The sequence below is a fragment of the Myotis davidii genome, unplaced genomic scaffold (assembly GCF_000327345.1).
Source record: "Myotis davidii unplaced genomic scaffold, ASM32734v1 scaffold1113, whole genome shotgun sequence".
Classification (NCBI taxonomy): Eukaryota; Metazoa; Chordata; class Mammalia; order Chiroptera; family Vespertilionidae; genus Myotis; species Myotis davidii.
The window spans coordinates 178,453-193,612 of record NW_006284942.1 but is presented as its reverse complement, the minus strand read 5'-3'; the positions used below and the strand labels follow the sequence as shown (position 1 = coordinate 193,612).

The following is a 15,160-nucleotide window of genomic DNA, read 5'->3' as shown; positions in this document are numbered from 1 at the left end:
GGGGACAAAGGTGACACCTGGTGAGACTCAGTAAGGCCTGTCCCCTCTACAGCCCACCCACCCTTGCTGCCTCTGGGGGGCTGGTGGGGGTACAAGGACAGATTGGGATTTCTTCCAAGTGCCTCCCCATGACTGCCCCCAACACTCCAACCTGGTGAACCATCGGCCCAGTGGGCCAGAGCCAGCTTGGAGCCGCAGGGCTTAGGTTCACATCCCAACTCCACCATTGCAATTCAACAAGTTTCCCCATCTGATATAATTCTTGTGAGGGTTAAAAACAATGTGTGTGAAGTACACAGGAAAGCGCTGGGACATAGTAAGCACTCATTAAATGTGAGCTCTTCTTAAAACAACCAGGTGTATGGAAGACACTCTGAAGATGTTTATAAAGTCAATGTTGTTAAAAGCAGCCTGAAGGCTAACTGAGGAGTGAGTCTGAAATGAGACAATGGAGGTTCAGAGCAAGATCCCCCAGCCCTTTGAACAGACGGGAAGGAGGGTCCGGGTTCCCAAATGGGGTCAGGAGGCCCAGGTCGGGGCCAGGGAGGCCCAGGCCCCACAGCTTGTGAATGAATGGACTTGGTCAGGCCCAGAACGCGCATCAGGGTCTCCTGAGCTCAGGCAGCCCTTGTTGCCTTTAATATGGACCCACACGCTCAGGCCCAGCCCTGCCCGAGGACCTCTTCTCAATTCATTTGGCCAACTTCCCCCGTGTGACTGCTTATACCATCCTCACAGCTGCGGGCTCTTCCCCGAGACCTGGGGGTCCTCCGGAGACTTTGGAGGGAACGAGGTGGGCGGCCCAGAAAAGCGCCTCAGTCGCTGAAGTCCTCTCCCCTCCTTGGCGAGTCTCTCCCATCCACTTCGGCCATTGCCACTGCCCAGTGGACTCCAGGAAAACCAAGCTGGGAGCAACTGGCAGGTTGGGTCTAGGGATGACAATGGAATGAGAGTGAGAGAGGGACAGATATTGGGGGGTAGGGGAGGGGTGGGAAGTGCTCTGTGTAAATGGACAGGGTCCCCGAGCAGAGTTTGACTATCTCCTTTTCTTACCCCACTAACTGTATGCAAACAAGACAGGCTACATAATTTGTGGGGCTCATGAATAATGAGCACATGGGCTCCTTGTTAAAGATTATTAAAAATTTCAAGACAGCAACAGCCAAGCATTATACCAAGATGGGCTCTGCTGAACATGGGACCTCATGTGCCCACACAAGTCACACCCCGTGAAGTTGGCCCCATGCACAGGACTGTGGGGAAAGGGGCCTCAACTATCAAGGTCGTGACCCGGGAAGGCTAAGAATCACTGTAACTGAGGGCACATGAGGGTCCCTGCCTCTCAGCCCCACCTCCTTCCTCCACTCGGACTGTCAGGGGCTCCAGGTTGTGACCCACGGGGCAGAGTAGGGGGTAGTGACATGTTGCAGGGGCAGACTTCGGAGGAGGGCAGGCCCTGATGGCCAGGGGAAGAGAGAGATAATGAAAGAGATGGAGGATGGGGTGGGCTGCATGTGGGGTGGGAGGCAAAGAGAGCCATGAGGCTGACCCCCAGCATGGGGCTCCTGCAGCCAGACCAGCAATGGGAGTGCTGTTCATGCGGATGGAGCGAAGTTAGCAGGTCACGTGTTGGGTTTTGCTTTGTTGGGTTTAGCAAAGGGAATAAGCCATCCCATCCTCAGAAGGAAGGCTAGGCGAGATACACACATTTGGGGTCCCTGGCGGGGAGATGGCGTTTAGCCCCATTGGATTGGATGAGGCCGCCTGGTGTGCACAGCTGGGGGGCTCCTTCACGCTGGGCACGTTACCTGCAGCACTGCTGCCCTGCGTCCTCGATTGTAAAATGGACACCAATACACCATCCTCCTTGTGGGCTTTCATAAATGCACATGTGAGAGGGAAATGCTCAGCACAGGCCTGGTCCCCAAGGAGAACCAGCTGGCATTATCATCAGTATTATTTTATCCCTCCTACAAACATCCATTGAGCCCCCACTGTGGCAAAAGATAAGGGGAAGCAGAGCAGGGGGGCCGTGAAGCTGGGAGAGATGTCTGTAATAAGGAGGGCAGTCGGGGGGACCCTGCTGAGAGAGTGAATTTGAGCAAAACCTCCGAGGTGAGGGAGTGCACCATGGGGATGTCTAGGGGAGAAGGGTTCCAGGCGGAGGCAACAGCCAGGGCAAAGCCCCCAGGGAGAGTTGCAGGAGGTGAGGCCAAGAAGCAAAGGGTGGGGGACCTTTGTAAGGTGGCTCCCACATGACAAGAACAGGTCTCCCACACAATGAGGCAGAAGGTTCTCCGACGCGGCAGAGATGGCAAGCTCTGCAATGGTGGAGGGAGTCAGCTGTCCATCTGGCAGGTGCCCGAGGCTGTGGACAGTCTCTGAGGCCGCCCTCCCCCTCCTCCCCCCGCCACCTCCCAAAAAGGGCCTCACCTGGCAGAACTGGCTCACTGGCCGGGCCTCTCCTCCTCTTGGCTCTGGAGTGTACTGTCCCACTCGGCTGGGCCTTTGCTCCATGGCTCCCAGTCAAAGCACAAATCCGACTCATTTTCCTCTGAATCTGTGGAGCAGTAAGACAAGGCTTCTTGGAGGGTCACATCCTGTCTCCTATCCCTGATCCACAAGGAGCCTCCTGCCAGGCCTGGGCATCCTTGCAGCCTTGTCTGAGGCCAGGGGGCCAGCCCTGAGACCCGGGAAGACTTCAGGGCCTGGAATGGTGACCAGGGATCAAAAAGGTTGCTCTGTAACTCACCAAGAGGCCCTGTCCACTACTAAACAGGGAAGGAGCCTGAGATGAGCAAACGGCCTACCTGCATTGGGCGCGGTCCAGGAGCAGGCACGGAGACACAAACCCAAACATCCATTTGTCCAGCAGTCCATTCATTCACAAATATCTGAGTATACAGGTACAATGATTTCCATTGCAGCCGTTTTGTGGTAAAATACACACACACAACAAAGCACCCTAGAAACCATGTGTGTGCACGTCCACCATGAGAGTTCCAGTTGGTCAAAGTATGGCACAGTCACACCTAATGGAGGCCCGCCCGTCCATCCAGTGGCAGGTCATGAAGCTATTACAGTAACTGCATTGGGTCTGTACCTTTCTGCTTGCAGAATGTCTATGTGTTTCAAGCAAACTTCAGAGGAATCTATGTGATAGAATCCCCCCCCTTTTTTTAATAGGAAAACAAAGAATACTCCCTCCTCCATTTATTTTAAACCTGCAGGTGTCATTAAATAGGTGCCTGAGCTTGCTCACATGGCTTACCTTGGGGGGCAAGGGGAGAAAGGCTAGAGGGCAGAGGAGGTTGTTATTTTTCTTACTACATAGACTCTTATTTCACCAGCTGCAAAGAAGTAAAGAAGGCTGAAAAAGGCCCTCAGATTGCAGACCAAGAGCCGGTTAGAAAAGACTGAGCCTCATTGTCCTCATCTGTAAAATGGGCACAACAATAGCCTCTTCTATAATGAGGGTTAACTGAAGTGAGATTTGTAAAACGGGCATTCAATAGTGTTGGCAGTTATCAGTTAAAAATCAGCGCCATAGCTTGAAGTGGCTGATCTTCACTAGATATGGCGATTGTTTTCTGAACACGTACTATGTGCTACGTGTTTTACATACCTCTTCTCATTTAACCCTCTTAATGACTTCCTGAGGCAATTACCGACGTTCTTCATATTCTACAATGTGGAAGGCTCACAGCCAGGAAGTGGTCCTGCTGGACTCAAATGTGCCTCCTGTACTAGGTGCCACGTGTTCCATTGGGTGCACCTGTTTGAGGTCGGGGACCTCAACGGCAGCTTTGAAATTAACAACTCACTCCAAGGACCAGCTTGAGGAGCGGTCAGGACCCTCAACAGGCATAGCCTATGGTGCCCACTTCTGTTTTAGCCCTAAGTCCATTTACTTGGAGGTCTCCCCTCTTCTTTCTGCAAATTCCAGGGTCTTCCCCTTGAAGGACACGCCTGGCTTGGTCCTCTCTCGCTATATAACGGCAGGGGGTTAATGCTGTCCCGATGGCCAGCTTCCCAGGGCTCACCAGAAAGCTTCCTTCTCTCCGCCCACTTGCTTCCCCCTCGACTGGGAAAACTGCATACTCCTTGGCCACATTGGCCACGAGGTGTGTTGCTCAACCCTTGCCTCCTGTGCCCTGAAACTGCCCTGTGGAGCCTGGCCAGGCAGGGGTGGAGGGGAGTCAGAGCTACTTTGTCTGCTTTCCACTGGATTCCAGACCAAACTGACTCCAATAAAGAGATCCACAACAGATATTAAACCACAGAGGAGGGTCTTGCAAGCCCAGCCCCCACCAAACCCTGGCAGGCCCAGACCCTGGATTTGGACCAGTTCCCAGCACAAGGACAGAACAGACGCAGTAATACTGAGAGTTCCAGGAAGACAGAGACGGTGAAGAAGGGCTGCTCACTCACTTTAAGGACAGTTTCTGTTCATGGCAAAAATAACAAAAGAACCCTGGCCGGCATGGCTCAGTGATTAGAGTGTTGGCTCGTGCACTGAAGGGCTGCAGGTTCGATTCCCAGTCAAGGGCATGTACCTGGGTTGCACGTTCAATCCTGGTTGGGGCACGTTTGGGAGGCAACCAATTGATGTCTCTCTCTTTCACAAATGTTTCTCTCTCTCTCCCTCTCCCTCCTCCCTTCCACTCTAAGACTCAATGAAAAAAATACCCTCTGGTGAGGATTATCCAAAAAAATTAACAAAAAATTTATTTATTGGTTGTTTCAGTGAGATGTCAGCAGGTAAACTGCCTCTCAGGAGAAAGGTGAGAAGGGGTGGGGCAGGGCAGGTGCAAGTAGCTTTCAAGCAGGGCCTCCAAGGAGAATGAATTGGAGGAAATCAGAGCCTTAGACCTCAGGGAAGATGTCCCTTCCCCTTCCAGAGATGCCACTCAAAGCCACTGCTATTCTTCCTCCTACCCTGACAAAACCAATATGGACTAGATCATTTCTCAGCCTGTAAGCACCTACTATGTGTACCTGTGCTGTGTGCCACGCCCTTGCTGTGCACCTCTCCAAAAGGGCAGGGACCATTATTATCTCCATTTTGTATGAGAAAACCAAGGCTCGGGGAGGGCTTGTCCAGGGCTACACAGCTGGGAGGTGCCAGAGTCTTAACTACTCCCTCGGTGTGTGACCTCGGGCAGGTGGCTTCTCTCTCAAGCCTCAGTTTCCTCAGTCGTACAGTAAGGACTACTTCCCAGGGTTATTCTGGGGCCAAATGAAACATTACGCATCAGGTACTGAGCACAAGTCCTAGTGAACAGGTTCAGAAAAGCTCAGCTGTCATTATGAACTGTTGAGGGGCAAAGCTGGAATCTGGGCCCACATCCCCTAGACTCCAGACCGACGGCTGTTATAGCCATTATACAGACACATATGCTGACTCCACCAGCCACTGCCCGATGCCCGAGGGCCGTGGTGTATGTGTATCCTGGGAATGAGGAGATCATTCTCTAAAAGCTCTCACCAGGAGCTCCCAATATTTACACCATGACCCCCACATTTGAAATCATGGGGTAGTTTAGGGGGTGAACTGCTCACCCCGTCTCAATGCCATCTGACCAGAGGTGACAGCACACTCAGTGCCCTCCCTGCTTGCCCAGTTGGCCAAAGTTCATGGGGCTGAGGAGCAGGAGGTGAGAGGTCAAGCTGTCCCGAGGAAGAGCCCATGGAGACAGGACGGGCAGGGTGTCATTCCTGCCACGTGGCCAAGCTGCATCCCTGCCCACCCCCAGCTTCCAGGGGACAGTTCCACCCCAGCACGCTGAGCTCAGGACCCTATGTCCCAGAGAAACTGGGTCCTCCCTGATGTATGGTCCAGGGGAAAAGGGTGGGTGGTCACTGGCCCCTGATAAATGCCTAAGGCTGCCACCTCCCACTGTGCAGTGTACTGCACAAGAGCACTGAGCTGAAGGGTGAGAGGGACTGAAACCCAGCCTACACTCTGCTCTCAGAGCCTATGTCCTGGCTGCACTCACAGGAAGGGACACCTTCTACTAATTCATCTGCCCAGAGGGGTCACCACTTTCCGAGGGCCATGGCTAGCACCAAAGACCTTACATGCCAGCCGTGGCCCTGAGAGGACACAGACACACACACACATACTGCTTCCCGGCCGAACTCAGGGATTCACCCTTGCACTCTAAGAAACTAAACTACCAAATTAATCGTTTTCTTTTTCAGGTGACCACTTGTTGGCTCTGAGCCAGCAGTGAAAATGCCCCCAAAGAAGCTCCTCTCTCCGCAGTGGTTTCCAGACCCCTGCCCAGCTCCAGGATTAGGGCCCAGCCTGGGTGGCTCACCTTGGCTAAGTAAGAAGCGAAACCAGACGATCAACAAGAACAACAGCAAGGCCACAGGCAGGCCGAGCCAGAACACCAGGAAAGAGAACGTGAGGTCGTTCACCAGCGGCACCAGAGGGTACTTCATGGTGCGTGTGAGGCCAAGCCGGGCCAGCCTGAGCTGGGCTGGCAGGGCTGCCCTGGGGATCTGGTAGGCTGGGCCACACTCTGCTCTCAAACCAATTGTGACTGAGCTGGTGACGCAACAAGGAAGTTACAATGTCCTTCAGGGAAGGGAGAGCTATTTGGATGAATGGTCAGGAGCCGGGGCAGTGAGAGTAAGCCCGGGCAGGCCTGGGTTTGATTCCCTGCTAAGTTGCTGTGGGGTTCATGTGCCACCTCCAGGATCCTCTTGTAGGATGGGAATAATTCATTCCTCACCAAGCTGCTAAAAGTTAGAAAAGCAAATGCTGGGATAAGCACTGCCCGCAGGTGGGTGTTCATATATTGGAGGTCACAGAATCCTCTAGGAGCCAGCTAGGTCCCTGGTCCCAAAATTCAGGCTCCATGTGCCCACACTTACACTTTGTGGGAGTGGTAGGGACTGCAAACCGGATGGAGCGTAGAGCCTATAAAGCAGACAGCTGTCCCAGGAACTGATGTGTGGGAAGTGCAGGTCCAGTACAGCCAGCTCTTCTGACTTCCAAGACAGCCAAAACATCGGAGTTTTTATGTGAAATCTGCCAATTTAAAAATACTGAATCAAACATTAAAATACTGTTGGCTAAACAAAACAAGTCTGGTGGGCCAGATTGGGTCACCGGGCTGACACTTAAAAACTTTCTAACAAATAGTAGGCCCTCCGTAAATGATTCTTAATCAGGAAGCTTTGGCGCCTCTCCTTATTAGGGAGTTCAGTGAGGAGCTTTAAGGCTTTAACCTTGTTCCTTCATCTCCCAAGTGGGCAGAATACTCTCAAATGCCATTCTTACCTCCTCCCACCCGCCTCATTCACTCATTCATTCATGAAGTGAACCTCCACATGCCAGGCCCTGGGGCAGGAGGCCCAGGAACTCGCAGAGCCTGACAGTCCCTGAGCTGGAGCCTGGTGGGTGCAGGACGTCAACACAAGTGGCTGCTGTGTGGGAGGGAGGCAGCAGCACTGTGTTCTCTAAGAGGGTCCTTGGACCACCTGCCTGTGACTGCCAGCAAGTGGGTGGGGGGTGCAGGATACTTGGGAAACACACTGATTCCCATGTTCACCCTGTTCTACTAAGTCAGAACCTCCAGGGGCTGAGGCTTGGGACTCAACACAATAATGGGCAACCATTCTGCTGCAGACTTGATTTCGAGACCACAGCATTTCACGGACCACAGGTTGGAAAGCTGGGCAGACCCAGTTCCAGGCTGGGGGAGCAGCTGCACAAAGTGGGTGGTAGACGTAGAAGGAGTCATGGGTTGAAAGGACCCCGCTTCTAGGAAGCCACCAGCCTAGGGAGAAGGGCAAGAGGGCCAGCCACAAGACAAATAAGGGAGGGGAGCCCGGCCAGAGTGGCTCGGTTGGTTGAGAATTGTCCTGTGCACCAAAAGGTTGCCAGTTCGATTCCGTGTCAGGGCACATACCTGGGCTGTCGGTTCCATCCTTGGTTAGGGCATGTACTACTCATCGACGTTTCTCTCTCACATCGATGTTTCTCTCTCTCTCCCCGCTTCCTCTAAACATGTCCTCAGGTGAGGATTACTTAATTAAATAGATAGCTAGATAGCTAGAGAGGAGGGAAGAGTGGGGAGAGCTGGGGCTTGGAGGGCCAGTGTGTTTAAAGGGAGCCTTAGCCCAGATGTGGGACAACCAGAGTCCTCAGGGGAAGTCTGGGCAGATGGTATTAAAATGTGTGTCCAAGAAGCAGTGCCTTGATGGACTGTGCCACTCAAGACCCAGAGTTCAAGACCAGATACTAGGTGGGCTGGGTTGGGAGTGATATCTTGGCACTGGGTCCTGAAGGGCCTGGGGTCAGAGAGAGCAGGACAGCCAGGTGAAAAAGGCTCAAACACACATTTTCTTGTCAGATCCCAAAACAGGGCCACTGTGCAGCCAGCCCAGAGAGAAGCCTCCTAGGCCCCCAGGGCTGGCTGGAGGTCCTGGGGTGGGCAGGTGTGGACACAACTGCAGGGAGGTGGCTCCCTGGCACAGTCCAGGAACCGCACACTAACTTCACATGGAATCAGTGCCAGGCTGGAGGGGGCAGCTCTAGGCAAAGGCACCCATCTCCACTTCGGGCAGCATGACCACCCATGTGTCATCTAGGCATTAAGATGCTAATCTGGCCCCATGGAACCCTCTGCAGCCAAACCTCCCCCACTTTCCTGACTGGCCAGCTTGGCAGAGCTCAGTCCTCTGTGGGCAGAGAGCACAGTGTGTTCCGTGTGTCTCGGGACTGCTACTCCTGGGATGTGGCCTCTGCTGGCAGGGACTTCATTACACAAGTTCCTTCCAGTGCAGAAGCCAAATACTTTGACCAAGTCTGAGTACTTGATGAGACTCCCCCAAACCAGGAGGAAACCTCCCAGATCTAACATTGGAAAGAGTAAGTTAGAACACCCACATAGGAGTCAAACCCCGGCCTAGGACCAAAAGCACACACGACGTTAGTAGATAAGAATCTCCTTAAAATTTAATTGACTAAATGTATTACATTCAATATCCCATGGGTTTCTTCTGGACAAAGGATCAGCATAAATACAAACAAGCCTCTGGGCCTTCTTCCCTAACCAACGAAGAGAAAACACAGGAGGCAAGGGACACGGCGCCTTCATATTTACATTTCGCCTTTACTTTACAGTTCAGAGCCAGAAATATTTACAGAAAATACAATAAGAAAAAGGTTATGTCTTGGCAACATATTGAAATTCATACAAATTGTATATATGGTTTCAAGCAAATAATGATACTGCTTATCTTTTAGCCACAACTGCCAAGCCCTTCGGAGGAGAAAGATGTTCTTGGTCACTGCAAGAGACAAGGACTTGGGAAACTTGGTTTGCTTCAACAAATATTTATTGGGCGCCTACTATATGCAAGGCACTGTGGAATCCCAAATTATACCTCTTCCCTCACCATTATAAAAAAAGAAAAGCATCTGAAGAACGTGAGTTGATACTCTTGAGAAAAACACTATACAGTAAGTACATGGCTTCTTTAGCTACCAAGAAAAGAACCCCCGTTTGCTTCCACATTGAGCGGGTGGACTACCTCCAATCTCTCTGTCTCAGGAAAAGAGGCTGTCATGGAAATCCTTAAAACAGACCATCTAATGCAACTTATCATTTCATGTAAACATATGAACCATTTTTTAAGGAAGATATAACCTGAATGGGTTTTTAAATGCTGAATGGAGAACTACTGCCAGCAGGAGTGTCAAATTATCTCTATTACACTTTTTTTCCAGCTACTTTTTACAAACCAAGCCTCTGAGCAATGCTGACTCCCACTTTGGGTAAAGTTCATCTGCCAGTAAAAATAAATACTCTTGAAGACTCTGCCTTTTTAAATAGCAGTCTGCAGAACCTGACAGAGTTCCTCCGTGCACGTAGAAGTAACCGTTTGTGAAGACCTCGCGACATTACTGGCCAAAGCTGTCGGTCTTTGTATTTATGAGGCCAGAGGAGAATGGGTTGCCCTGAAGTAGAGGACCTGGAAATGGTGAGCAGCATGGATGTGTGTGTGTGTGCACGCGCGTGTGTGTGTGTGCATGTGTGAGTGTGAGTGTGTGTGTGAGTAGTGTCAACCCACAACGTAACTATTCCTGTCAAACAGCCAATGGGCAGGAGAGGGGGGCACTTAGGAGGAAGCACTGAACAAAAGGGAAAGTTGGCTGAACAAGGAAAGGGTTAAAAAGGCAAAAGCCCTGTTACTGTCCTCAGTGCTTCCAGAGAGAGGAAGAGGAAAGCCTCCATCACCAAGCGCAAGCTAGAAGGATGAGGGACTACCTGACCCTGTCCCTTGGGTAATGCTTTTCTTGTCATGAATGCCACGCTCATCCACCTCCCGGTGCACCAGTCACATACAGCAACTAAACTAAGCCACAGGCCCCAGCGGTCCTGGCTTCCCTCCAAAGGTTATGAGTGCACGCTAGCAAGCTTATAAAGTGGACTTCTAAAAACTGTTACTAGGGACTAAATATGCTCCCCTGCCATTAATCTACTCAAAGTGACTTTAACAAAGGTAGGTAGGTGACCTTAGTGAACTCAAACCCGTAATTCTAGTGAAAGGTGCAAGGCTCTTACCACACCTCCTTTTAAAGTAGATGTTATTTTGAACAGAAGGAACCAGCACCTGACGCGGTCGCGTACCTCGTACTGTTTGTGCCTTACATACTGGACTTCATAGTCCTGAATCCACCCTGCCTTCCCTGGGAGACCACTAGATCTTTCAGGTCACAAATTCCATTCAACACAGATGTTCACTTATCAAAGCCATTCGAATTACAAGGAGTTGCCAGAAATTGTAGCAAACTACAGGATCAGGAAGCCTACCTGCAACATGCACACCACAGTACATTTTGCTGACAGTAGTAAAACTAAGCCAAAGGTAAAAGGTTTATCTGAAAAATCTCACTGAGGAAGTACACCTACATCAGCTATTTTTAAGCTCTGGAATGTTATAAGTTGCACATCGATTTATAGCCTTCTTTGTTCACAACCACTAGAACAAGGGCCCATTTTCCCCTTGAGCGGTCAATGTGGAACTTCCATGAAAACTGTTAAACCTCGCCTTATATCTGCTGAGCTACTAAAACATTTTTAGAGTAGAACTTCCTAAACTTTATCATACATATCCCTCCTCCATGCTACCACCTGGAAACATCAATTTATTGCCCAGATTACAAAGAAAATCAATTACCGAATAACATCATACCCTGAATGGAAAATGGAGTCATAGGTTTTACCTGAGCTTAAAACAAACATGAAGAAAAAAGTATAGCAAACTTAAAACCAGGAGCCGCCCACATTTCTTGCTCATACATGACAAAATACGTACTTCTGAAACAGAAGTATCTGCACAGGGAATTAGGCCCTACATACTATCCTCTGCCCCCTAATTATCAAAACATCAAACCAAACAGACCATTGCATCCCTAACCTACAGAATCTATTGATATCAGACTTCAGGTGAGAAATCACCCCTTATACAACTGTGATCACTCCTTTTTGGACTTTAAATGTCACTTATTTTCTTAACATAAAATGATCTTAATAAAGAGGAAAGTGCATAAGAATAGGAGAAATAAGCAGTGTCTACTCTAGAGCTGTAACAGGAATCCTTGTAACGATGTTCTGGGTCTGGCCACCTCAAAACATTTATCCCTGGCAGAAAAGTAGCAGCGAGGTAACAAGTATTTCCAAAACCCGAGATGGGATTTGTTGTGCCTTCAGCTGGCAAAGTCCAGAAAATATGACAACAATAGCCATTTTTCACAGCAGCCACCCAAGGAGGTGGTCACTAATGTTTGTCAACAGTGATGAAATCCAGTAGCTCTCTGGGAGAGATCTGAATTAGTAGCGGTGAGAGGCTATTTCCTGAACCCCAAATTAGAATCCTTCATAAACTACTGCAGTCTCCTGCTTGGTCCTGAAATAAGAGACAATGAATGAAACCAAATAATTTTCAACCTTTGTTGTGAATTTATATTTCTTACTATTTAACGAAGAAATTACCAAGGAATTACAAATGTTTACCCTGTCATTGTGTCACCAAGCTAGACAATACTGGAGAGAGTGGAGGCATCACTGCTGTCTTACAACTTCTAACCCCACAAACTCCTTCTGTCCCCCTATTAGAGGACAGGGCCATGCCTCCATATTAGATCTGCTCCTGGGCTGCCCAGAAACGAGGCTTTCAGACAGGTCTGTGCAGTAATGAGCATAACAACTTTTTGAAATGTGGAGAGAAAATATGAAAGATTTTAATGCCAGACTTCACATCTGAGCCCAAAACAAGTCCTTTTCTATCAGCTGGACAGCTGGATGACAGACAGATGACAAATGGACCTAATGAGTGAGCAGAAAGTTGAGATTTCTTTCCTTTTCCTCCATGCTATCAACTTGAGTCTTCAAAGGTCCTGAAGATTCCGAGACAGATTTTAATTTTGAACACAACCTCCTAAAAAGTGAGGTATAAAATTATCTTCAACTTCTAATTTGCAAATTTGATACTACCAATGCAAGAGTTTAACAAGTGTTTAACTCTAACTGAGATGCATAAAAGCCTTTCTCCTCAAAAGGCTCAGATTTAACTAAAATTGTCACTTTTAAAAGAAAGTTTATGGCTAAAATGTATATCATCATTACCAGAAGGAATATGATTGTGTCTGGAGCCCATTTCACTAGAAAGCTGGAAGTCTTCTATCAGAAGGGTTTAAATGTGTTTCTTCTATTCTGGTGATTAAACAGTAAGCTCTTGGGGAGTGATTTGTTTTTATCTTTACAGTGATCACCTATCAAATTGTTTTACTTTGATATTATAGCCCCAAACTGGAGTTGAAGAGTTCTAGACAGTTCAAGAGTCTAAGAACTACAGTTCTTGAGTCCAACCTCCTGGAAAAGTGAAGTATAAAACTCTGGCTCCAACTGCTTGTTCCGGTACTTGTTGACAATGTCAGTGATTTTCTGTTTCCGGCGGACATGTGGTGGACTGTAGGAGTCACTCTCCAGCCTCTTTCTTCTACAAATATTAATTACAGTCTGCCTCACCAGGAAACCTTGAAAACAGAAGGTTTCAAAACAATGTGAATCATCAGTCAGCTAGGTGAACTCTCAGTACTGAAGTGAACTATTCTCCACAAACTCAAACTATCAGCCCATTTGCGAAGCTCTTCCCATCCCCAGAGAGGCGGACAGAGCTTGATGAAGATAAAACTATCAGAAGAAACATATAAAGACAAGGACAAACAGAATAAAAATCTGGTCTGATGACCCACTTCCTGCCCTGGATTACAAATAGCTATCTTCATTTTCTAATACTGGAATTTTGTGAATTATAGTTCTACTCATACTTACTTGATTAAGCACACTTCAAAGCTTGCTTCCTTTTGAACAAGACCACAGCTTTTTTCTACATGTGGGCCCTATTTAGTAACATATTTCCTTATTTCTACTTCATTTTGGCTCATAAAAATATATTTTTAAAAAAGACACAACCCTTCAACCACATGTGAAGACCTTACCGAGTGCTCGCCTGCTGACGATCATCCCATCCACAAGAGGGATGACCATGTTAAATTTTCCAGTGGCTCCTTGAATTTTTATCCGGAATAATCCAGTGTTTAAAGGGTGAATGAAGATGACAGGAACTTCTTTCTCAAGAGTGGTAGATCTTAAAAAAGGAAAACACTTTTTACCCCAAATAGTAATGTGTAATATAAGACTACCCAGTGACTTGTTTTCAGGAAGAGTTTGATAAGAGCCAAGGGGTCAGTCTGCTGAGGCCTCTTCCTGGAGGCCCCTGATGAAACACCCCAACACCTGACCCTAAATACCCATCACTGGGGCTGGGTGTTTTGAACTGACAAAAAAGGCACTAGAAATGTGCTTAGAAAACCACTGGGGACACGGAGCGGAAGAAAAGGCCAGAGAAATCTATTGGGGGAAGCTATGAATCTAGCAACCAGTTATGGGGACTTGCACTCAGTTCCTCTTCATTGTAAGGAACAAAAGTGAGCTGAGACAAGTGCAGGGAACCCCACAACAGTCAACACTGGCACCTCAGAGCAAAAATGGGACTCATGGGAACCCCTGATGAAATTTTTTTTCAGGGGATGGGGGAGGAGGTTAGGAGGGACTCCTGGGCAGAGGTGATAAATGGCGACATCTTGGCAGAGCCAAAGCCATTAAAGCCTCTGAACAAGTAACAGGTGCTAAGAAAGCAATCAGACTTTTGGGAGACCGAGTGACACCTCACGAGTCAGGTATATGCCAGTGCATCTAGAGATGCCTGTGAGATTCTGTGATGTTACACGTCAGGGCTGGTGTTTTGTTTGTTTGCTTCTAATTGTTTTGCAACACAATGAGCTTTCCTTCTATATAGGTAAAGTGATGTTGGCCAAAGCAACAGTGAGTCACCTTTTCAAGACATTAACAAAAATCAATCCTATACCAATTCTAGCCTCAAGACAAATCCTAAACTTTGCTAATGTACTAATTAAATACAAACTATCTAATCATTTTAGAACTTTTGACATAAAAATATTAAAACACTAACAAAATGAGTATGACAAATGTTTCCTTTCAAAGAAGTTCTAGAAAATCCATCTCATGAAACTATTTTAGTCTCTTCAGAAAAAATAAAAACAGGACTGTTCTGAAGTAAAAGACACCGAAGGAATTAATACTAGATGCAAGGTCTGGGAATAGATTCTGGTTTGAACAAATGAGCTATAAAGGGTGTTTTAGGGAAAATAGAGAAATTTTAATGTAAACTGGTCACTAGATGAAATTAAGCAATTTTTATTAACTTTATTATCATGATAATGTTATCTTTATCTACTTAAAAACTGTTCTAAATTTTTAGAGATGTATACTCAAATACTTAGAACATTAGAATATCTCTACTAGGTGTATCGGTTAATAATGCAGATTTTATAATCAAAGAAAACAGGATAATTTCAAGAGAAACATCAAAAGTGCTTTATTTAAAGTAATATCCATCACGAGCTGCACTTTTCCCCCATCTTTCAGGTAATTTGTGGGTACCGTCCCAATAGAGCTTTTCTTGTTTTGAGGCAAACCATTCAGAGACCCAATTTTCCACTTTTTGATATGTTTTGAAGTGCTGCTCAGCAAGTGCGTGTGCCATCGATGAG

The 15,160-nt window shown here is 47.9% G+C and overlaps 2 protein-coding genes and 1 long non-coding RNA gene across 8 annotated transcripts in view; 1 reads left to right on the top strand and 2 right to left on the bottom strand.

Moving 5' to 3' along the window:
- Nucleotides 1–583: 583 nt before the first annotated feature.
- ADIG (adipogenin) lies at nucleotides 584–6,527 on the bottom strand. The gene is made up of 3 exons (XM_006755214.2): nucleotides 6,324–6,527; nucleotides 2,434–2,560; nucleotides 584–929 (listed from the first exon to the last, which is right to left on the bottom strand). Exons 1-2 carry the CDS (start codon nucleotides 6,448–6,450, stop codon nucleotides 2,448–2,450), a joined length of 240 nt encoding a protein of 79 aa, XP_006755277.1. The 5' UTR covers nucleotides 6,451–6,527; the 3' UTR covers nucleotides 584–929; nucleotides 2,434–2,447.
- Nucleotides 6,528–8,951: 2,424 nt separating this feature from the next.
- The window catches only part of RALGAPB (Ral GTPase activating protein non-catalytic beta subunit), an 89,995-nt gene continuing 83,786 nt past the window's right edge, over nucleotides 8,952–15,160 (bottom strand). For all 6 annotated transcript variants that reach the window (XM_015558423.1, XM_006755215.2, XM_006755217.2 and 3 more), the window contains 2 exons: nucleotides 13,526–13,674; nucleotides 8,952–13,060 (listed from right to left, as the gene is read on the bottom strand). In XM_015558423.1, coding sequence (XP_015413909.1) covers nucleotides 12,867–13,060; nucleotides 13,526–13,674 — 343 coding nt within the window. In that variant the 3' untranslated portion in view covers nucleotides 8,952–12,866. The remainder of the gene's footprint in view (nucleotides 13,061–13,525; nucleotides 13,675–15,160) is intronic.
- The window catches only part of LOC107181756, a 31,612-nt gene continuing 30,143 nt past the window's right edge, over nucleotides 13,692–15,160 (top strand). Inside the window, exon 1 of the long non-coding RNA XR_001512458.1 lies at nucleotides 13,692–14,266. This is a non-coding gene — a long non-coding RNA (uncharacterized LOC107181756). The remainder of the gene's footprint in view (nucleotides 14,267–15,160) is intronic.

Bases quoted from the DNA above. Each gene is read 5' to 3' on its own strand.
- ADIG (XM_006755214.2), bottom strand. From the start codon at position 6,450: ATGAAGTACCCTCTGGTGCCGCTGGTGAACGACCTCACGTTCTCTTTC. The intron at 2,561-6,323 runs GTGAGCCACCCA...ACTGCTCCACAG, and splicing joins TCGCTTCTTACTTAGCCAAG to ATTCAGAGGAAAATGAGTCG.